The sequence below is a fragment of the Sceloporus occidentalis genome, unplaced genomic scaffold (assembly GCF_023333645.1).
Source record: "Sceloporus occidentalis isolate IW3139 unplaced genomic scaffold, rSceOcc1.0.p SCAF_2, whole genome shotgun sequence".
In the NCBI taxonomy this organism is placed as follows: Eukaryota; Metazoa; Chordata; class Lepidosauria; order Squamata; family Phrynosomatidae; genus Sceloporus; species Sceloporus occidentalis.
Window position 1 is genome coordinate 33,878,134 of NW_028316982.1, and position 23,631 is coordinate 33,901,764.

General features: G+C 39.2%; 1 protein-coding gene across 1 annotated transcript in view; it reads right to left on the minus strand.

The window, feature by feature from the left end:
- Positions 1-483: 483 nt before the first annotated feature.
- The window catches only part of CPB1 (carboxypeptidase B1), a 35,139-nt gene continuing 11,991 nt past the window's right edge, over positions 484-23,631 (minus strand). Inside the window, exons 4-11 of the mRNA XM_089507730.1 lie at positions 22,149-22,248; positions 21,030-21,131; positions 17,278-17,379; positions 13,674-13,784; positions 13,489-13,579; positions 11,855-12,057; positions 2,736-2,820; positions 484-671 (exon numbers count right to left, since the gene is read on the minus strand). Of these exons, the coding sequence (XP_089363856.1) occupies positions 484-671; positions 2,736-2,820; positions 11,855-12,057; positions 13,489-13,579; positions 13,674-13,784; positions 17,278-17,379; positions 21,030-21,131; positions 22,149-22,248 (982 nt within the window). The remainder of the gene's footprint in view (positions 672-2,735; positions 2,821-11,854; positions 12,058-13,488; positions 13,580-13,673; positions 13,785-17,277; positions 17,380-21,029; positions 21,132-22,148; positions 22,249-23,631) is intronic.

The window sequence follows — 23,631 nt, forward strand, 5'->3', positions numbered from 1 at the left end:
CAGCTATACAGTCCATTTGCTTTGGAGCTATTTTCACTATAACAGGGTAGTTTGGAGAAAATGGATTGTGGTTTGGACAGACTGACCCTATGCCTTCCTGCCAGATGTGATGGCTTATATCCAGCAAATGAGAAGGGAAACATTTAGCTTAAAGAGAGTATGCAAATTTTTTCTATTAAGTAAAAGTCAGTCTTCATTGACTTATGTATAGGCAGTATGTCTAAATAGGTCCTCAAGGTACCCCACAGGGTACCAGATAGGATCCTAATGCTGTTTATATAAATGTTTTCTGCCTCTCCTGCAGATATTCCATTGTGTGGTAGAGATGTACTGAAATGGAAGAAGGGGCTGTCACTGATCCAGTGATGTTAATGTAAAAGAATGTGTTCAGAATCTTTGAAGACTCCAAAATAACCCATAGCAAGAAAAAAAGAGAAATGTTGTTGTGAATCAAGTTCTCTTTAGTAGCTCCCCATTGTTATTTTAGTACAGATGTTCAAGGACGTAGCTGGCAATATATTTAACAGCAACCAATGTCTCTTCACAGGTTGGCTTTATCTGAGATTCAGGAAGAGCAAAACCATATCGACCTGTGTCACGAAGTTCAAAAGTGAAAGAATATTTGATGCCCTGGTCATATGCCCAGTCATCAGAGCCACCAGCTGCAGGATCTGCAAAGATAAAGGAACAGCAGTTGGACACTAGAGCAAAGGCCAATATAGCTGACTTTCATATGTTTAATACATTGTGTTTCAGTTTGGAAAAGTTGCCATGCTTGCCCAGGGATTCTGAGAGCAAGGGATATTCTGAGAGAAAGCCTTTTCAAACTGGGCAGGAGATACATATTAATGTTACTTATTTACTTGTAAGAATAATTTTCTTGCTCCTGATTTATAATCATGTATGTATTTTTTTGGAAAAACCTAACAAAAACAGCAAAAAACCCACCAACTTTTGCTCACTACTTGTTGGGATGCTACACACAGCCAGGTTACCACATTGGGGTGGTAGGGTGTCACATATATACTGAGGCAAGTTATCACTTGATATTTAGTTGTTCTGAAATTTCAGCTCAAAGCTACCAAAGGTGAATAATTCAGTCCATTGCTTATGCATGGCACAGACTATGTGGTCTGTAACATTATACAAATCAATCACATATTGAAACTAAGAGTAGTGTGTTCTCTTTCTCTGGGTTTGTACCCCAGCAGCTAAGGGCACAGGGAAAGCAGAAGGAAGAGAAACAGAGCTGGGAATGGACATTTTTCAGAATAAATTGTAAATTTTAAATAATTTTAATTTTCTTAATAATTTAATTATATTTTTGTGTGTTTTTCATTATATTGAAATCATTTTAATTTGTAAGCAACTTTGAGCCCCAATTTTGGAGAAACAATAAATAAAGTCAACAACCACAGGCTAATTTACCTGCCTTCTGATATTCCCTTGCCCAGCTCACCTTCTGGGGAAATTCAAGTGGCATGGTAGGAGCCCACAAGGGCATGGACCCATATGTGGGTCCTTCTTGCTCTTGGGGGAAAACCTGGTCATTCACTACCTGAGATAAACTGGCATCATGGTCCTCCCCAAGGTCTTTTATAAAGACTCACCCTTGGGAAGCAGATAGGTCTATCCTGCTTACTCTAATATTGCACATTCCGTGAGAAAAAGTTGTGGCAGTAAATAAATCATGGATAAATAGAGAATTAAATGTGCCGAGGGGTCTGGAGTGCCGAGAAGTAAAACCCCTTTACAGTTTAAAAAAGCTGGAGGATGACATAAATGCCAAGCAGGTGCCAGAGGGAAGAATCCCATAGGACTACGAGGAGAGGAAAATGGAAAGGCATAGACTCCAAGGAGCAGGATGGGTGCCTTTAAATCCATGCCATAGGAAGGGATTATCCCTCCCAAATCTGTCTCAGGGAGTTCCACACCAATTGCGGCAACTAGAATTTGGACAAGCCTACAAAGTGGGCTTCCAGGCCTCTGCAGTAGGCAATGAGGGCACGCAAAACACTGGGATGCCTCTGCACATCTGAATGACCTACTGGAATACTCCTTGCAGTGGTGCAACAGCCCAGTGGCCCCTCTCCTTTCGTGAATGGGGAGCTGGGATTTTGTTACTGCTGTTAATACTAAAAGATGTAAACCACAAGGTGCTCAAATAGACCCGTTAGAGGCTGACAAATAATTGTGACCTTTGATGTCTATATTTGTCTTGTTTATAATTCAATAAAATCTTTAAAAAAATATTTGCTACCATGTCAGTGGTATATACCTGTTGCTTTAATAGTAACTACATCAATCTAGATCCTATATGTACATGTAGCTCCACATGTGCAGAAACATGCCCCCCCCCCTACACTTTTCTGCTGCAACAGACTGATGTGGCTGTCTCTTTAGCACACATGAAGTCTAAAAAGAAAAAAGTGATGCCACAGCAATATGGTGCAACTAAAAGGACATTTGTGGCTGAGCCCAACACCCCCAAATTAGATCAAAGGTAATTGTACAGAAAACTCAGCATGCTATATTCATTTTTGTTTACTTGGTTTGTTTGTTTCCTTTTTTCCTGTCACTTGCTTCTCACACTGTTTAGTGCTAAAGCTGTTTTAAGAATGTGGGAAGCAACTATACAGACATTTGGTTGAAATAACAATAACAATTTGCCAGCCTTATCATAATGTTTGTATTATTATTATTAGTAGTAGTAGTAGTATTAGAGTAATACTTACATATAGTTGTTGCTCCTGGACCATATGTGTATTTTGTCCCATGGACTGTAGCTAGCTCTTGAACGGTAGCTTTAGCAAGTCTATTCTAAAGAGAGAAAATAGCTTGCATGAGGCATTCAAGAGTTTTACTCACACACTGCGGTTCAATATCCCAACCTTCTGCCAGTGTATTACTTTCCAGGCAGTTTGCATTTCAATTCACATCAGCCTTAGCATGACTAATGGTCAAGAATCCTGGAAACTTTAGTTCAAAACATGTGGAGGGCATCAAACTGGAGAAGGATGTGATATATTTATTTTAATAACTAGGTTAATGTTGGAGGAAGTATGGGGGCTGTAGCTATGGTGTGCGTGTGTGTGTGCGTGCATGCGTGCATGCATGCGTATGTGTGCATGCATGCATGCATGCACAGACACAGTGAAGGTACTGCCTTCCTAACAGGAATTCTGTCCTCCCAAATGAAATTCTCCTGTCCTCAAATTCTAGTATTTCAGAGACATGGGAACTCACTGACACCTAGAACTCATATCTGATGTCTTCACATTTGCTTGCTAACTTTGCCTGACCCTTTTATTTGACTGCATAAACTGTACAGTATTTCCAAATGCTCAACTGAAATTTTTGGTTACTGTAATGCTAGATGTTTGAGGACTGAAGAAACATTTCATTTGGGGAGAGAATTCTTATTTGTGGGGCAATGCTCTCATTTTGTCCCTTTGTACCTACTGTGCTATGCAGGAAGATGATCAACCTTCTGATACACTTGTACATTTTGCTTTACTGCAAAATGTCTGTCTGTGTTTATCTTTTGTCCAAGTAGCATAACAATCATATTAGCAAGCTGGCTGTCCCCCATTGTGATGAACAAAATTGCAGCCTTGTTTTTCTGGTGGTTGTGCAAACACAACTCAAAGATTCCAAGAATAAATTCAGTAACAATTTAGCCTCCCAGACCAACATCTGTTGTCAAAGACATTGGTTGATCCCCATACAAGGCACACTTATGAGGTGTTGTATTTTTTCCTATTATTGTTCATAGCAATTTAAAAAAGCAACAGACACTTTATGCCTAATATAGCATTAAACTTGATTTATAAGTCACATTATTGAAAACATATATTTTCAGATAGTAATATGTTTTATGAAAACCCACATGTTGTTATTTAATGTTGCCCATATCACTTCTTGAAGTGTACATGTACAAGATAATATAGCAGGCCTTGCACTTCCTGCCAGTTAACAGATTAGATAATAGTTTCATCAGTGTTAGCTATTCAGATTTGCTTCTGGATGTTTGTTTCGGGAACTGATTTGAATCTGTCAGATGATGTTTGAGCTGAACTGCCATTGTTGTATCTAGTACATCAGTTATCATGAAGAGGAAAAATGACACCAAACTCATCTACATGGGTTCAGTGTTGATAACTGGCAACCTAATACTGCAGCTGTGTTGTATAGTTAGCTAGGGGGGATATTAGCTGGCACCTATACTCAGTTTCTAATTAGGCCATGGGACCTCATCTGGCTCCATTTCCTGTAAAACTGTTCTACATGGATTTTTATGGCTCTCCTCTAATTTAATCTTGATAACTTTGGAGCTGTTTATAGGAATACGCAAAATGCTTTTCTACTCTAGTTCCATATAGCCCAGCCATCTGTTCCATATAGTCCAGACATCTGCATCAGCTTTGTCACCCAGATGTCCCCAACAATCTCTCATAGAGGCAGGAGAGACAAAGTATTTGATTCCTGTTACTCTATAAAGGATTTAGAAAGTAATTAGTGTTATGATATTAAAAAGTAGCCTATTGCATTGTATGGTACTTTTTCATTCTTTCTTTTTTAAATGCAGGATAGAATGTCATAAAACATGAAAAATTAATATCAAAATGCCACTAAAATGGCTATTTAATGCAATGCTGTTTAATGTTGCTCAGTACAGCCATAACATAACTTAGGGGTTCTCCAGACCACCCATGGCCCTGATCCGGCCTCTGGAGAGCGCAAAAAGCAGCCACAAAAAGCAGCCCCTTTTTGCACCCTCCAAGATGCGCCATAGTCGTGGCGGTGTGGCTTTATGATGCCCCCTCAGCACTGCATCTCTGGAGGTGCGTCATGGTGGCATGCACCATGTGGACCGGCGTGCACCATACTGGCACCATGGGGGTGGAGTTAGGGCATCCAGTGTGAGGATGTTGTACCCTGACTCCACCCACAGGCCAGCACAAAGTGCCGGTCTGTATAGGCCCTAAGCTCTCAAAGTTACAATTCATTTCAGTATAAGTATAGATAAACTGTCTCCATAAACTGAGGCACAGTACAGACAGGCAAGGAAATGCTGGCCCGTTGTGCTGTGCAGCATTGCCGTGGCAACCAGACCATGCGGCAGAGCTGTGCAGTAAAAAAGGAGCCGCCTGGAGCAGGTCCTTTTTTGCGATGTCGTAAGAGCTGCATCACTTCCTTTTAGAGACATGTGGGCGCTGAGATGGCCACACATCATCAATACATGCCTCATGTGGGTGGCGCCACTCAAAAATGGTGCTGCCTGCACATGCTAGGGCTCAGGAGCTTGTGGTTGGTGCACGCTCCCGAGCCCTAGAATCACCGCTGCCACACCCCAAAGCGCCCACATGTATCAGGCCTGAGACTCCATTGTAGATATCAGGCTGATAGACATACTATAGCCTTGAAAATTTCACAGATGAAGCCTGGGACACACCAGAGTGTGTGGTCAAGAAAAACAAATAAAGAGAAAGAACAAATGATAGCAGAGGCTTCAAAAGTTTTGAGTCTACAGGGATGGCCAAATTCTGGCCTCACCTCTCCCCCTCTCTCCTGTCTCCACTGCTACGTTAACTGAAGTCCAAATCATGCTGCAGAAATAATCCAGTTTGAGATCACTTTAACTGCCCTGACTCAATACTAGGGAATTCTTGAAACTGTAGTTTCATGAGACATTTAGCCTTCTCTGTCAGAGAGCTCTGGTGCTACAAGAAACTACAGTTTCCAGGATTCCCTAGCACTGAGCCAGGGCAGTTAAAGCTATCTCAAACTGGATTATTTCTATAGTATGTTTTGAACCAGTGTGTAAAATATTTTTTGTACTTCCAACTCAGGTTGCAGCATTGAAGTAAACTGAGGACAAAGGGAGAAAGTGAGAAGAGGAAAGCAAAACTGGGACATTTTAAAAGCAGCTGGAAAATGGGATGGCAGAGGATTAATTGGAACTGTCCCTGCCAAATCAAGACAGTTTGAGCATACAGGCCTATTAAAATGGTAGCAAAACTGAGGGGATGTGGGGGTGAATCTACCATTCTTGAAATCTCATTGCAAATTATGCCTCTCTCTCTCTCTCTCTTTCACACACACACACACACACACACACACACACACACACACACACTTTTAGTCCTGAAAAGCAAAAAGTAATAATCCAAAAATCCATGTCACAAAGTCATTATAGGGGGCCCTTAGAGTCCTCAGGAGTATCATTCTAGACCCCAGCCCTAGCTGATGAAAAAAACTATGGGACTTCAAATAGTGATGCATGCACACATGGCCACTATACCACAGCTGCATGCATGCCCAGACATTAGGGGCAGTGGGGCTTGCTATCAGTGGATGCTTAAATCCACAGATGGCAAGCCTGCAGTTGGGGAGGGTGGGCTGTAATACCCGTTAAAGGGATGAGAGGGGAGGGATAGTCTAGGGAAGTATTTATGAATGCAAATGTCTTCATCAGCTCTACCTGGGTTTGTACAGAGAAATTGGACACTGTTGAATTTCAAACTACTGAGATTTATAGCCAAGTATCCACTATACTAATCTTCTAAGCATTCTCTTTTCTTATTCAAGCACAAATAAGGGTTGAACAAGTTGGATTAATGTTAGCTGGAACAGAAGGTACACCAGGATGATCTAAACAAGAACTTTAGCCAAAGCATGAGCAAATTTAAAGCATGGAATGTTTCTAAGAGAAAGAAAGAGCAACATCTACACAAGCTTTTACTAGCTCAATATAAATATTGCTTAAGGAAAGTTGCAAAGACAAGACAGACAGTGGATTCTCATTATTCTAGTGCTGTAAAGAGGAGGTTGCTTACTTCTTCTAGTTAGAAAAACAATTTTTGAATATGTTTTTCCTCTGTACGCATACTTATGCATACTTCTGTACACATTTAAGTACCAGGGGTGCAATAAACTGAATTGTGGAAGTGGTTGTGAAAGCTAGGGAATGTACTTTTCATCAATGTCACATTTCTTCCAAGAAACTGCCATGAGACTATTGTGTAACATCTGTGAGAATTCTGCAGTGGACCTTGTTTCTCCCACTCTGACTGTGGGTGGTGCTATTAGCTTGTTATCCAACTAATAAACATTCACTAATAAGCACAATACTCAGCATGGACCCTAGCCTTTTTTAGAGCAAGTATGTATAAAATATTCAAAAAATTGTTTTATAGAAATACATACTATTACTGGAAGGACTGGTAGGCATGAGTCATGGTTCTAATGAACACAATCTGAAGATATGTGGGAAATATCTATTGATTCATTCTGGCAACTTTAAATCTTGGACTAGCTGGCAATAAAGTAGATGTCTGTGGAATTCAGACTATAAGAGTTATTCTAACCTGCAATACATAAAAAATGCTGGAAAACAAAGGAACCAACAATCTCTACATTCTTACCACTCTAACACTTGTAATTAGAGAATGAAACAAAGCTTAGTATGTCACTTTTTGAACAGAACTAATTAAATTTCCCTGGAAAATGATTAACGATCCATTATGAAGCCAAGCCCTCCCTCCAGTCCATCTGCCTTGGTCCAGGCCTTGGAGGTAGAGAGGAACTGCTGGACCTCTTACCCTTTCCCTCCACCACTCCCTTCTTCTGTGTCATGTCTTTTTAGATTGTAAGCCCGAGGGCAGGGAACCGTCTAACTAAAAAGATTGCATGTACAGTGCTGTGTAAATTTACAGCGCTTCATAAATAAAGGTTAATTATTATTATTATTATTATTATTATTATTATTATTATTATTATTTACTCTGATCACTCAACAAAATATTCATGAGTTGTTACTGCCCAGAAAGTAAACCATTGGTTACCAATATTTAGCCAATGAAAAAATTACAGAATAAAGTTCTCTGGTTCTCTCATCTGTTTCAGTATAATTTAGAGTGGATTACCTTGCCTGGAATCCCTATTCACAGGTACAGGCAAAGTAGAGAAGACCATGCAGCTACCATGTGCACTGCACACTGCTGTTTTGGGAAGATGCACAGATGCACTTATTCCCTCATCCTTCCCCAATTTGTTCTCCCCCAAACAGTTGTTCTGAATCTCATGTCTGCTCTGATTGTCTTCAGCCATGCAAAGCAATACCAACCCATCCTCTAAACACTTTCTCACAGTCACACCAACTTATTCAGTGCAAGGACATTCCCTTTGCCACTGTTTGGAGCAGCCAGCCTGGCAAAGCAGCTCCCCACATTCCCCACGCTCACACTGACACTTTCTTTGTCTTTTTGGCAGCAGAGGCATTCTCTTTCATTTGAGCAAAATAGAGGGAAACAAAAAACACAGGCAAATGTCTAAAAATGTGGGCTGCAACTCTACATTGTGCAAATTAACACATAATTTGTTACATAGCAGAGGTGCTTAAGAACCATCCTAATGCACCACAAGACTGTTCTGATGTGTATTGGCAGTGTCTCTTCCTCTCTCTCTCTCTCTCCTTTTCACTCTCACTCTCTACTTGTTGCCCAGTCTTCTGCTCCTCTCTAGCTATAACATATCCCATAAAGAGGTAGCTCAAGGCAGTCACTCAGTGGTGCCAGTAGAGTTGGAGTCACCCAGTGTGGTAACTCATTGTGTTACTCCATGGACCTTCTGGAATGGAGGTGCAGATGAGGAAGAGGGGCACATCTCGGGGAAAATACCATTTGGTGTGCAAAACAACCATGTGCAAATTTTGTACAGGACATTCTTTGAAAACTGCATGGTTTTTCAAGCCTTTCTTGCGGTGGGAAGTAAATTACTGAAATTAGTTATCGCTTTCTCCAGAAGAAACCTAGTAAAGAATTACATCCCTTCTCTGTTGAAACCTGCAAATGAATACATGAGTGTTTATAGCCTGGATGGTGGGTGTGAGAATCATTCATCCAGAAGGATTAAGATTGCCATCTGACCATACATCTTATCAAATCTAGAAAAAATGATGTGACAACCTCTAATGTACTAGATATTAAAATAAAAATAAGACAACAGTTTGATAAATAACAGTTTGACAAATCATATTTTAAGTTACAGAAAGACTTATAGGCCTGGTAAAGACGGGCCCAAAAGGGCAGGCTGGGGCCAACTTTCGTTGCTGCACAGTAGCGCTACAGCAACCAAATTGGGCGGCACTGCTGTGCAGCAAAAAAAGGACCTCTAAAATTACTGAAATAGAACAAAACAAAACATATGCCACACCCCTCCTCTGCACAACATTCATTACATTGTCGATGTTAATAAATCACTGTGATACTTTACAGAACTGAACTGTACACACTTTCTTGTATTTTATTGATTTCAGTGTAAGAGTTTTTTTAAAAAACAAAGCTTTAACTGTCTTTTAACTGCTCAGTTCTACAATTAAATGTACAAACATTTGCAAAACGGTCATGAAGCTACCTTTCTGAAGTTCTTCAGCAAAAGAGAGCTAAGAGATTTTCCTAGGTGCTAAGCAACAGTTTCAGTCCATTTGCACTAGATAACAGAGCAGAAACAATATGTATCTTTGCATTCCCCATCCACCATGTGTGTTTTAATATAAAAATTGGCAGTGAGTTAAGCCATGCTTTGGTGTGGTTTTTAAAGACTTCCACATAGCAGCTATAAAATGTAAACAGCTGTATATTTGAAATCTGAAGAGAGAGAAGTATATTTTGTCACATTTGAGCACAATATAGCAAACTGTACAAAATGTTAAGGAACCTCTGAACCTGAAACACATGCAATTTCTTCCTTTGCTTTGGGTAGGATCCAGTTCTAAGACTGATATGACTAGTTCTGTACACCTAGGAAGTTGGTCCTGTGTTTATTTAATATCAAGCCACATGTCCTAGCACTTTGGAAAGTTTACCCACTTCTAAGTACAGTCTGTAAAAAGGCATGGGAATCTGTTTAAAAGAATTCAAAAATGTTAAAATTCCCACTGGTCATATTGAAATCCTTGAGTATGCCTAGAGTAGCTTTTTGGATCCTAGCCTATGTTTCTCTTTTCATTTAGACCAAACAACAATGTGTGAAGTTAGAAATCATTTTGTTAGAATTAAAGGCAAACAGAACAAAGCACAAACAACTCTAGTTTTCTGGAATAAACACAACTAAAACTTGGTGGCTTGAGGAAAAACAATATAGTGTAACAATGTGCAAAACAAAAATCTTCTTTTCTTCAAAATGGAAAATGAGAGGATTATGTTGCCAGATGTCCAGGGCAAAACAATTAATCTGTCCTTACTGTCCATTTCTGCCTCAAAATCCTCAGATTTCCACTAGGGAACCATCATAAATCTGTCAGGATTCTAGGCAAAGGGCCAGCTCTGTTTTGGCCTTGGACTTCTGGCAGCTGAATTAGGGAATTAAAATGCTCTTGGTTTCTGGGTTTTTTTGTAAATGGTTTGTTTATCATGTTGTGTTTAGTGCCAGCAATATCTACTCTTTAATATTCCACAACGCTGAAGTAATTTCTTCTGAGAAAGTTACTGCTCTTTTGATGAAGGAAAAGAAAAAAGGAGAAAAACTATTAGCAAAGAAAAACAAGGATGTATCAAATGTATTATTTTTCAGGATTTGAGTTTTGCAGGCAGATGTCTCAAGCATGCCTTAACAAAAAATAACTGTACATTACTATTCCAACTAACATTAACAGTATTACCAGAGATGGTTAAAGAGCAAATTCCAGTTCTCAAGCTGTTCTTTATATTAGGAAACTCATTCATGGTTGGGAAAATAACTGAAAACAATTTTTTTATTTTCCATGATCATCAAACACTTATTTATCTTCCTTTTGGAGCCAAATTTGTGCTAACTAGCAAAGGTGACAATAACCATTGGTGTAATATGAAGTCTTATGCATGCACACTTGATAAAATTCTATTGAACCAGGTGTGAATTTCTTCCCAGTAGCCATGTACCATAAATGTACTCCTTCAAAAACTGAATGTATACAAAGAGACCTCTGGTACCTTAAATACTAACATGTTTTTATCTGATGTAATTTTCATGAGCCCAATGAAACTTAGCAAGTTTTAAGGTACCACAAGACTTTTGTGGCCTCACAGAATGTTTAAATGCCTTTTTAATTTTTACTGATTGTCCTTGATGGATTTTTTCTTTCTTTTCTTTCTTCCTTAAAAAAATTGAAATTTTTATTTTGTTTTGAAATAAAATTGAAAATATAGGTTAACATAAAGGAAGAATTTCATATGATAACAGATAATTAGTTAAGAAAAATGGGGGGAGGGAGTCTCACTCCCCAGAAACAGGCTTCAAAAGTCTTTAGTGAAGGATCCCAGCTCAGTTCTTGCACAGATCTCATAGGAAGTACTTTTTTGTTTTGCCAATGGAATTTAAACTTCCTGGACTTTAAAATGCTTTGTCTCCCAGTACCATATGGCCAGAAGGAGGAGTGTCCTGCATACATACATATCCTTCTTTACTCAGAATACCATTACCAACATCTTGACAAAGTGCAAGCCTCCTGTATTATTTTTAGCACTTTTGCCTGATAAAAAACCAAGTGCAGCTTTGAAAGCTTGCAACATATATTTAATGCATTTTAGTTGACTCAATAAAGTTATCACTGTTTTGTGGATTTTGGATGTTATAGATCTTTTAATGTTTCTGGTCTCTGCTATTCTAATGCACCAGATTACCCCTTTAATAGTATTATCTTATGTTGCCATATAAGCCTATATTACTAGATCTTTTAAATTTTTCAGCACTAAAAGAGTCAGAAATTCACAGTGCTATAATACCCAAGCAACAGGAATGAAATAAATGTAGATTCACCACAACGCTTTTAGTTTTAGGTTTAGAATAATACAGCCGTTTAGTTCCTGCTTACCAATTCCACGTTGTCCTTTGTTACATCATAAGTGTACGAATATGGATACAGCAGCAGCTGAGAGTAAGAGTGAATAGTCAAGTAAGCCTTGATGGTTGAGAGGTTTTGACGAATGAAGTCAGCCAAAGCTTTGGTCTCCTTCTCTGATTCAGGTGCGCTGCCACAGTAAGTATCATCGCATGGTCTTTTTGAAGCACCAAGAGCTGTGTGCAGTAGAAAGGACATGAGAAGAAGAGCTATGCTACCTAGGCTCCCATTCCATTCACATACTGGTCCTTGTGTAAGGTGGCTTGGGTAGATAATTCAAACTTCTACTAGAAATGTTGACTGGACAGGACATTACTTTGATACATGCACAATGTATGAGTGCCCTGACAACTTTTCAGATGCCATATAAGGGGTACAAGTGCTAGTTCAGGGCTTCTATTCTGTTTGGATCCTCATCTGTGAGACTGTGGGACATAAATACTCCTCCCCCAATAAAGCTGAATCCTTGATTCACAAGCATGACTTTCCAATCCCCACCCCCAAGGGTTATTGTGATAAGCAATTCCTCTTCATTAGTAGTTGCCAATACTAAATTTATTTACTATCTGTTGAAAGCAATCCAAATCACAACTACATCCCACAGTTTAACTATGCATTGTGTGAAGATGTCCTTTGACCACCATCACAAACACAGTTGGTGGGGACACAAGGGCTGCCCCTAACTCTGAAACTCCCCTCCCAGGGAGGCCAGAATGACCCCTTCCTTGTTCTCCTTCCATCAGCAGGCTAAGACATTTTTATTCAGACAGGCTTTTAAAACAGACAGTGTTTAAAGAATGGCAAGGTTGTACTGTTTTAATTGTACTGTTTTGAAGCATGTTTATCTGTTTTTAATAGCGTTTTATTTTTTTAATGAGTGATGCATTTTAATTATGCAATATTTTAATAATAATAATAATAATAATAATAATAATGTTTACAGTAACAGTTTGTAAGATGGGGGAACCTCAACATTGGGCCCATACAGACAGGCCAAAATAAAACTGCTTTGGGTCTCTTTGGAGATATGCTGTTTAAATGATGCATGTGTCCTAAGAGGCCAGAAGCTGCGCCAAAGCTACACTCCAGTCCATTCTGTCTATTGCTTTTTATTTCTTCTCAAGACAGTCTATATCAGTCATGGTGAACCTTTTAGAGCCAAGTGCCCAAACTAAAAGGCCTTCTGGCACGGGGTGCTGGAGGAGGGGACTTCTGCCCTCTGGGGGTGGAGACTCCCACCCTCGGGGACAGGACTTCTGTCCTCTGGGGGCAGGACTTTCAGGGTGGGACTTCTTTCCCCTGCCCTCCCAACCTTCAGCTGCTTCCTCAGAGACAGCTGAAGGCATGGCAGGGGGGGGGGGAATGAGAGGAGAAGAAGTGGAACAGGCATGCACTTCTCCCTCCTCATCTCCCTGTGCAGTCTCTGGCCTTCAACTGCCTCTGAGCAGGCAGCTAGAGGCAGGGGAGGGTTGGGAAGGAGGAGGAAGAGGTGTGCGCCTGTTCCTCCTCCTCCCTGCAGAATTCCAAGGGAAATGACATTGTGTGCCATCTCTGGCACACGTTCCATAGGTTTGCCATCATGATTCTATATCAAAGGATATACTTACTGCACCACCCAGCATCCAAATTTCTGTTGGGATCAGTACCAATGCAACTACTATTGGGGTTTACAGAACGAGTCTTCCTCCACATGCGATTCTACAATGGAATATATTTGTGAGTGCTACTTTTGAAGGACTATATCTGACACAAGCACCAGTCTTTTTCCTCACAAAACAAGTATGTTATTCACCTTAGTCCAAGTATAGACGTATCCATCAATATTCAAGACAGGCAAGACATAGAAATCCAAGTTATCCAGAAGCTGGGTCATAATGGTTTCTTTTCCATAGGTTCGAACAGCCTAAGTACAGTAATAGATAAAACATATATCATAAAGAGCAAGGAAAAGGGTCTCCATATGGATTATGGCCCACTATGTCTACCCTTGCTTTATTTAAAAGAGGGTACAATTCAAGTCTGACTTAAAGAAGGGAGACCAGGATCTTGAAGCTATCTATTAACAGAACATGAAAAACAGACTATGCAGCCATTCTCTGCTATTCTCCACTAAGATGTTTCTCCTTAAATTGCAGTTCTCATTTGGAAATTTTGCATTTATTAATTCAAATCTGTTTTACAGTATATATTTCCTAAAGTCTGACACTGTCCCAAGGAGATAAAAATCAGGCCCTGATAGTTGTAGTAGTGAACAAAAATACTAAATGAGATAGCATTTCAGTTTCCACTGTGTTACTGGAAAAAACTCTGCAGAGATATGATTGCAGTGTCACTTGTAGTTCCTATGTCTGTCCCTACATGCATGTTCCAGTGGACAAACATGGAATTCTGTTATCACTGAGTAGCTATTTACATTCTGAGTCAACTATCTTCTTGATTTGCTTGTTAACTGCATGCTATTGCTACTGTTCATTAAAAAAAACTTTTCAGGTAAGAATTTTACTAAACATGAGCCTCAAAACAGTTATAAGCTGTCAGAGGTAAACATAGAACTTCACAGCAGCAAACAGTCTGTTTCATAACTGAGTGAAAGTTGAAGAATAAAAACTTCCTTATTTTGTTCTCACACATGATAATTAAATATTTCAAAAGTTTTCTCTCTCCTAGACAACATGAGAGGTTACTTTGTTTTGCTAACATTTCATGATGTTTCTTTGGGCAAAAATAAGTTTTTTGTGCAGAATAGTTTTTGAAAAAAGTATATATATTTTTCATCAAAAGACTATGCTTTGCACAAACTGCTTTTTAGTTTTGCTATTTCTACTGCCTTCCCCACCCTCCCAAACATTTTCTGATGTTTCCATTCTTGCTCAGTGGTAAATGACAATTTTTCAATGGTGTCTCCATGTGTCAAAATACCATTTTCTGCCAAGGATGAGAATAATCAGATTTTTTTTTAACATTACTAGTTCACTAGTACACTAATACATCTTTTATACACTTCCCTCTAAATCCAGTTGTTAGTTTCAACAACACCAGATTATCTAAATAAAAGAAAGCTTTGTGAGTCAACTTATGTAAATTATATTGAATCATTGGTTCTACCCCATTTGTAACTAGGGATGGAAATAATATTTAAAAACAAGACCATATTGTCGAGAAACCCTGATGAGAAGAATCCTGGGCTGATGGAAATCTTCACAGTTTGAGACTTATTCTGTGCAAAATTTGCATGTGGTTATCATGTGCAAAAAACAGCACTTTACATAGGTAACAGCATTCTCTGTGCAGAACATAATATTTCTGCAGAGAAATATTATTTTCCATGCAGAAAAAATATGTTTCCTGTGCAAAAAAATGTGGGCTTACTCTGCACAAAATTTGCAAATGGTTGATTTGCACAGAAAACAGCAGGTTTAAGTACAAATAAACCATATATATTACACAGAGTAAGTACCAAATTGCAAATGGGCTTTAAAAATTGTGATTTTTGAAGGCTTTCATGTCATGGGAAGAATATTGCTAAAATGACTTATTGCTTTCTTGAAGAAAGTAGGTGAAGAATGACATCCACTTTAGAGTAACAATTGGATGTAGACCTTACCTGTTAGACAAGATAAATGTGCTCCTGGTCATTTGAAAGGCATATTGAGGAATGAGGATTCATCCTGTGCTGGATGGGGTGAGCCTCACCAAAAACATAGGCTTGCAGCTTGGGTATACTCCTGGATTCAACCATGAGCATGGAAGCCTAGGTTTTGGTGGTAGTCAGGGATGCATTAACATAGCTAAGGGTTGTGTGCCAGTTGCACCCTTGAGGCATTGGATCTGGTCATGGTGACACATCTTAGTTACATCCCACTTGAATTATTATAACACACTTTATGTGATGCTATCTTTTATTTTTATCCCCTTGGGACAGTGTCTGACTTTAAGTAATAGATTAAACAGCTGGGCTGAAACCCAGGATATGTACACAAGTGGTTTTAAATGACATTTGAATCCATATATCTCTGGATGTATTCAAATGGTAAAAAGAGTTGCAACCAGATTGTTAACCAGGCCTGCCTACAAGGAGAACACAATTTCTTTGTCACAATAGCTCCACTGGCAGTCTATTTCTGGACACAATTTCAAATGTTGGTTATGATCAACAAAGTCCTATAGCTCCACTGGCAGTCTTATTTCTAGACACAATTCCAAATGTTGGTTGTGATCAACCAAGTCCTATATGGCTTAGGTCCATGATCTCTGAAGGACTGTATCTATATTCACCTAGCTAGGCCCTTTTCTCTTTTCCACCACCATCACAGGTACATCTGGTGGAACACAGGAGAGGTCTTCTCAGTGATTGCTGCCAGACTCTGTTGCTCCCTTCCTACAGAGCTTAGATTGATGCCCTCCTCACTATTCTTTTGTAGGCAAATGAAGACCTTTATATTTCCTTAGGCCTTTGAGGACTGACTACTCAGTGGGAAAAGGCCTTGTTTATATTTGTTCTTATTTTTACATGTCTGTTTTTAACTGTTTTCAGTCTATTGGTAGCTTCATTCTATTGTTTAACTATTGTATGAACTAATTGCATTTTTGGTATCTATTTTGACTTTTCTAAGTCCCAAATTAGGAAAAATGTGGGACACAAATAACAACAACAACAATACTGAGGAAGATACATTTGTTAGGGGTAGTGTTGTAAAGAATTGATGCAAGATCAGACGGGATGAAAGGGGATAAATATAACACAGAGAACTTCTTACAGGTTTTCTGTGAACCATGCTTCTAAATTCATGCACACATTCTCCCCTCTAGGCTTCTGAAACAGCATCACATATCATTCACTGATTGTAATAGTAAACTCAGTGGTGAGTGCCATGGGTGTTGCAGTCAGGATGGGGCCACTGATAAACAAGTTCATACTTGGGGCAATCTACAGATCTACAGAAATTAACTTTTTAAATGAACACCTAATGGGGTGATGAATGAACCACTTAAATATTACTGGGATCAAGTACAGTAGAATAGTTTTCACTTCTTAATAACATAAATGACAACTTGGGAGACTTTAGAAATTAAAAAACAACAACAACTTTGTCACTATGTACTTGCTGTTAGGCAGATTTTTGTTTTATTCTTCTGTTTGGAGTGATAGATTCTGGAGATTTAATTCAGTGTATTTTCATTGTGTGTTACACGTTACCACTGTATTTTTCACTGAAGCAGAAATCTAGTAGTGGTACTCAAATTTAAAATGTATTATTGTGTATCCATATAGTGTCAGATTTGGGAACCTGGAAACTTCCCAATAATTTTTTTTAAATGCACACTATACATTCCGTTTCCAACTGTGTCAATAGCTTTTGCTGTTGATTTAATGAAACTATGCTTTGATCACTAACCTGTCTTACAAACCACTGGCAAAATGCAGGTGAGATCCATTCTCTGGCATGGAAACCACAATCCATAAAGATGGCCTTTTTGTTCACACCAGGCTTTCCCACCTGTAAAATCATCATCATCATCATCATCATCATCATCATCATCATCATCATGCAACAGCAGTAGCAACTTATGTTGCATAGAAACAGTTACCATTTTCTCTTCATATTGCAGCCTCAGGCATTACTAGAGATAAGCAGAGGGAGAGTTTCATCACTGGGAATTAAAATACCAATGTTGGATATATTTTATCACCTTTGAAAAATATCATCATGTTCAAAAAGGCATGTTGGATTCATATTTTATCCCTGCTGACAACTGTACTTTATCAGCAGCCTAGTTAACTGTGCTACATTCCTTATCTATATCTATATCTGTCCTTTTTACATAAATAGTAACATAGAGGGTGACTGTAAGCAAGTCAGTTTCTCTTATCTTTAACAGTTGTGCATAAGAAGAAAGTTTGTCACACAGGAATGAGACGAGCTCCATCTGCTGAAATGTATATCTATTATGGTACCCTCCAGCTAAATGGGTCTGAAAGCAAATCAAGCCTTCATTCTCTCTAGGAGCCAAGATGACTAAGCCGAGAGTGTTATATTTTGGACATATTATGGGAAGACATGAATATCTCCTGATATTCTGGCCCTCATCTAATAACTGTATTTAGAAGAATTCTGCAAACTAACAGTGGAATCCAGTCAGCACCTGTGCTATGAATTTTTCATTCATTTTAACAGGAGTCCCAACATGCAAAGCAAATCGGAATGAGGGGGATTTTGCAGGCATTGGTGTCATCAGGGATGGCATCACTCATGCTGTAATCCCCAACAGCAGCAATAGCAATTGCAGCTTCATTTATATGAAGCTGCTATTGCCTAAGCAGTTTCTAAGCGGTTTACAATGTATAAGCTAATTGCCTCCAACAAGCTGAGTACTCCTTTTAGCGACTTTGGAAGGATGCAAGGCTGGTATTGAATTCACAACCTTGTGGTTTGTGAGTGAGTGGCTGCAGTACTGGCATTTAACCATTGCGCCACCAGGGATCTGTTGCAACAGTAGTTGCACTGGTGCTGATCCCAACAAAAATTTGGATGTTGGGTGGTGCAGTAAGGATATCCTATGATATAGACCAGTGATGGCGAACCTATTACAGACCGAGTGCCCAAACTGCAACCCAGACCCCACTTATTTATTGCAAAGTGCCATGTCCCTCTGGCTTTCCAATAAGAAACCCTGGCAAACTCTGTGCTAGGGCGACAGCATGCGTGCCCACAGAGAAGGCTCTGAGTGCCACCTCTGGCATGCGTGCCATAGGTTCGCCATCACTGATATAGACTGTCTTGAGAAGAAATAAAAAGCAATAGACTAAATGTACCTGTGCACTGGTATCACTATGGTTGGTGTCACCCAGTGGGGTAACTCATGGTATCATCCCCCCCCCCCCCAATGACCTCCTCCCATGCCACACCATACAGAATTCTTAGTCATGTTTTTTGTACTAATGTTACTCATAAATTGTAATTCTAGTATATCACTGAATGTAATGGCATTAGTTGTGAAATAAACAACTAGCAAAATTAAAATTATACCTTTAAATTACAATATCATATACATACCCTAAATATACATAGCTTCATGTGGTTAAAATGAAAATCTGGTAAGGTAATATTTTTAAAGAAAATTTCAAAATATATATTTTATTTTTTAAAAAATTAATAAAAAAAAACCCTTGAGGACTCTTCTTCCTCCTCTCACTGAGCCTTGCCCCACTCACACTATCTCTTCAGCATTTTAAAGGGACACAGATGAACACTACAGCCTGTTTCGGCCAAAAGGTGTTTGGGAAGCAATAGTGGTGCAGTCCACATCCCCCACACTCCCTTACTGATGCCTCTGCTTGCAGACCAATCCTTCATCTTTCTGTTAATGAAGTAGAATGTAAAGATGTGACCAGTGTGGTTGGTGACTTCCATGTCAGTGGGACACTGAATTCAGGTTTTCACTTGAACTTTTAAAAAGCTATCTAAAATAAGTTCAGCACCATGGATATCTCCTTTGAAGTCTAAATCAAACCTACAGTAGGTTCACTAGTTCACTAGGTTCACTGATATGGAAGTCATCAGCCACCACAGCAAATGCTAGTAAAAGCAAATGTTTGCCCTAGGCTGGTGTGATATCCTCTCCCTTTCCCTGAGTTCTAGGCTACATAGTCTGGTTTTGGGTTCCTTTTGGAGGAGAGACTGTTGGAGTCTTAGGATGTTTTTGAACAATATTTAGAAATATACTGAACCCCCCCCCCCCGGTAGTTATTAATCAGACAGTTTGTCAGCATGACTAGTAAAGTGATTTTTCCAAGCACTGAAAATAGCACAAATACTGTTATATCTGATAGGTCTACTGCCCTACCCCAGGTTCTCAGAGAGTTCTACGGTGTTTTCCAGTTTGCAGCTCACAGCTGAATTCTTTTTCAGCTTTTCTTTGTGATTTTTTTGCCTCAAAGGGCTGCTTCCTTAGTGTGCAAATCCTAAGGCTGGCAGATTCTAGTAGCTCTGAGCCAAGCAGGCTCTTCTTATATTTTTACTCTATGCTAACCTGGAGCCCTTGCACACTATGCAGTTACAGCATCCTATTTTAACTGCCATGGCAAGATCCTATGGAATTCTGAGATGTGCAATTTAGAGAGAGATGTTTAGAATTATCAGAGAATTCTAGTGCCTCATCCTGCTACAAATTTCAGATTCCATAGGATGTTGACAGGGAAGTTAAAGTGGGATCATTTGTTGTTGTTGTGGTTGTGTGCCTTCAAGTCATTTCCAAATTATGGTGACTCTATGGCAAACCCATCATGGGGGTTTCCTGGCAAGTTCCTGCAGAAGGTATTTTCCATTGCTATCCTCTGAAGCTAAGAAAATGTGATTTGCCCCAAGTCACCCAGTGGGTTTCATGGCTGATCTGGGATTCAAACCCTGGTCTCCAGAGTCATAGTCCAATGCTCAAACCATTACACCATGCTGGAATCACTGTGCTACAATTTTGTGGCATGAAAAAGGCCCTAGGACTATAGTCTAAAAAACTGACCTGATTTCCAAAATAATAATATGGCTAATCAGTTTCTTTTTGTTTATATCACTTGTGCAGATTACTAAAACAGAGAGACACTGAACAATTTTGCTTCACATCATTTAAAAAAATGGGCTGGCATTCTGTTGGTTAGTCCCTATTATAGTAGACCTATTCAATCAATTGTTGAACTGTGAATTAACATGTAGGTAAATCCTTTTGATTGAATAGGTCTACTCTAGTTAGGACTAAAAACAGAATTTAGGCCATGGCATTTTTTTTAAGGTGGGCAGAGAGGCAAAAGTTTATAGATCACTTTCTAGCAAATAGGTTTACAAATAACAGATGGCATATGTAGTGATACAAAGGTAGATTACCATTTACCTTGCTTACAGGAATGCAGTTAAATTTATACATGCAAACAGTCAAAGCTTTTTATTACAGCCTGCTATTTTGCAAGGGTTTATGATCAATCAAAAAGGATAAAAATGTCAACCTAAAGGAATTCAGAAAATCTGTTTTGTTTCCTAAAGCATTTTTTTTTTTATAAAAATACAAATCTGGAGTCTGAGGGCTTCATAAATTTTGTTATTTTCTACCTGACAAGACAAGAAAGAACAGACTGCATAAGGAAATGAAGAGTGAATACCTTCAGGAGATGCATTGGGCGTCCCTCAAAAGTTGTTCCTATCTGTGATCGGGAAACAAGAGTTGGGTTCTCATTTGCAATATTAGCTGTCCAAGCCTCAATCTGTTGAATTAAAAATAATGATAGCATTTAATGATATAAGAACCAGCCAATATGAGTTTAACTAATACCACTAGGCCACAAGCTATGGTAAATCTGTTTTTTGTCAAGGGCCATATTACATTGGTCAAACCTGTCAGGTTGTGCATTGTAATAATGGCTATATGATCCACAGTGGATAGGGCCAGGGCAAAAAAATGGCAGAGGTAAGTAAGTGAGTATACTTTCTTTTACTGAAAGAAAGACACTTGCATCCAACTTGTGAAATGTTCCTCCTGTTCGTTTTGTTACTGAGGAACAAAGCAGGATGTAATGACTAAAATCATAATTGTAAACGGGAGCAGTGCAGGGCATGGGCTAAACTCAGTTCTGGTGTGAACTGTCTGGATAATGTACAACCAGTTCAGCACCAAACCCGAAGTTTACCACCCATAACATGGGTGATAAAAACTCACCTTTTGCTTTGGATCTTCCCAGAATATCCAGAGCCCTCCAGAGAGATGCCAGGCAGCTGTTTACAACACATCCCACTGTGCCACCCGCTGCTGCTGGAGAAAGATGCTACCTCTGAGGTCAGAATGAGCTATGTACTCAATGTTAGGCACTTTGTTTTTTGACCTCAGAGAAAGCGACTCAGATCAGTGGTGGTGGTAGGTGGCGCAGCGGAACACATTGCAAACAGCTGCCCAGCATCACTCCGGAGTGCCCAAGTAACAGGAGGACATCAGGGCAAATTTGGGGCCAGAATACTCCAGAGTATGCTGGCCCGTGCAGAGATGGCCTGAAACAGAGACTTTCCTAGCTTTGCTATTTAACAGACTTTTAACTGGAAATTGCAGAGATGGCCTGAAACAGAGACTTTCCTAGCTTTGCTATTTAACAGACTTTTAACTGGAAATTGCAGGAACTGCAACCTGAATATGCACAAAGAATCTGTTTCCCCCCATAACTTTGGACCCTACACGGAAAAATAACATGTCTGAGCAAAACCTGTCATGTGGAAAAGAGAAGAGGATTTACCATTTCCCAGTTGTTATATTTTTCATAATTGTGACCCGCAGCTCGAATGTGATTGTCAAACTGCCCATCAAGCACAGATTGAAGGTTCTCAATTAAAACTCTGAAAAACAGCAAGGAGAAGTCAAAACAGACAAATTCATTTTCTGCTGGCACTTTATCTGAGGCCTTCTTAAAGTCTGCTCTTGTAATTGACCACAAAAACACATTAGTCACTGCTTCTTTTCATTTTGCCTGGATGTGCTATAGTCATGCACTATAGCTATACACTTCTCTCAGCTGGAGACAGAAGAGAGGTTTTTCCCCTCCTCAAGATAGTTAGGCTGAATTTGCACTGCAGCAATAATGCAGCTTTACAGCTATAACTGTTATGGCTCCATTCTATGAAATTCTGGTATTTGTAGTTTTATGAGATATTTGGGCTTCTCCGTCATCTGGTGCCACAAAAAACTATGACTTCCAGGATTCCATAAGATGGAGCTATGGCAGTTAAAGTGGTATCAAACCACATTATTTCTGCACTGTAGATGCAGCCCAGGAGGCCGTTTGCAAAAGATGTTATAGGGACTTAGGAAACTGCTTTATACTTATCATCTCTGACTAGCAGTCACTCTGCAGGATTTAGGAATGGACATCTTTCAGGAGTGCTTTAACTGTATATTCCTGCATAGTGGAGGATTGTATATGGCCCTCCTGGCCCATTGCAAGACTATAATGCTGTGACCATTTTAATGGATAACAGAAGTAACATCAAAATGTTGCAGATGTTGCAGACAAAGTGTAGGCCTGTGACTCTAACATCCTTATATTTATCTTCTTCTCCAGTATGATTTTTAACCTGTTTGTCTGATGAAGAAGTGAAACTTTGAAAACCTGCATGTATTTCATGCTTTTTACTTGGCTCAATAAAGGTATCACTACTTTGTGGATTTTGGAAATTGTTGTAGTTTGCTCTGTGGCCAACATGGCTACCCCAATATATAAGTCTATATAGGAAATAGATAGATAGGCAATATATATGCTATCTACAAAATGGGTTTGCATTTTTTTAAAAAATAGAAAAATGGGAGAAGTGATTTTTTACCACCTATGGCAATAGGGAAATAATAATAATAATAATAATAATAATAATAATAATAATAATAATGTGCATACAGTCTGCCCATTTTCCCTGTGCTGATGTGAAGATGCTTCTGACTTTTGCGATCCCCTCAGGATGGCCATATGAGTTTGGGCTGATGGAAGTTGCAGTCTAAAACATCTGATATTTATGAATTTAGGAAAGACTGCTGTGTTATAGAAAGCAAAAAATTCCCCTCAAACAATTCAGAGATCTCATATAAACATTATTTGTTCTCCACCATGGGCCTTTAAAGACTGCGGAAGTCTTCTCATCCATAATTTTCTCCCACCCAACTCTGATTAGAATAGCTTTAGGATAAAGAAATGAGCAAACTTATGCCCTTGATTCCCATGACCTGCATTA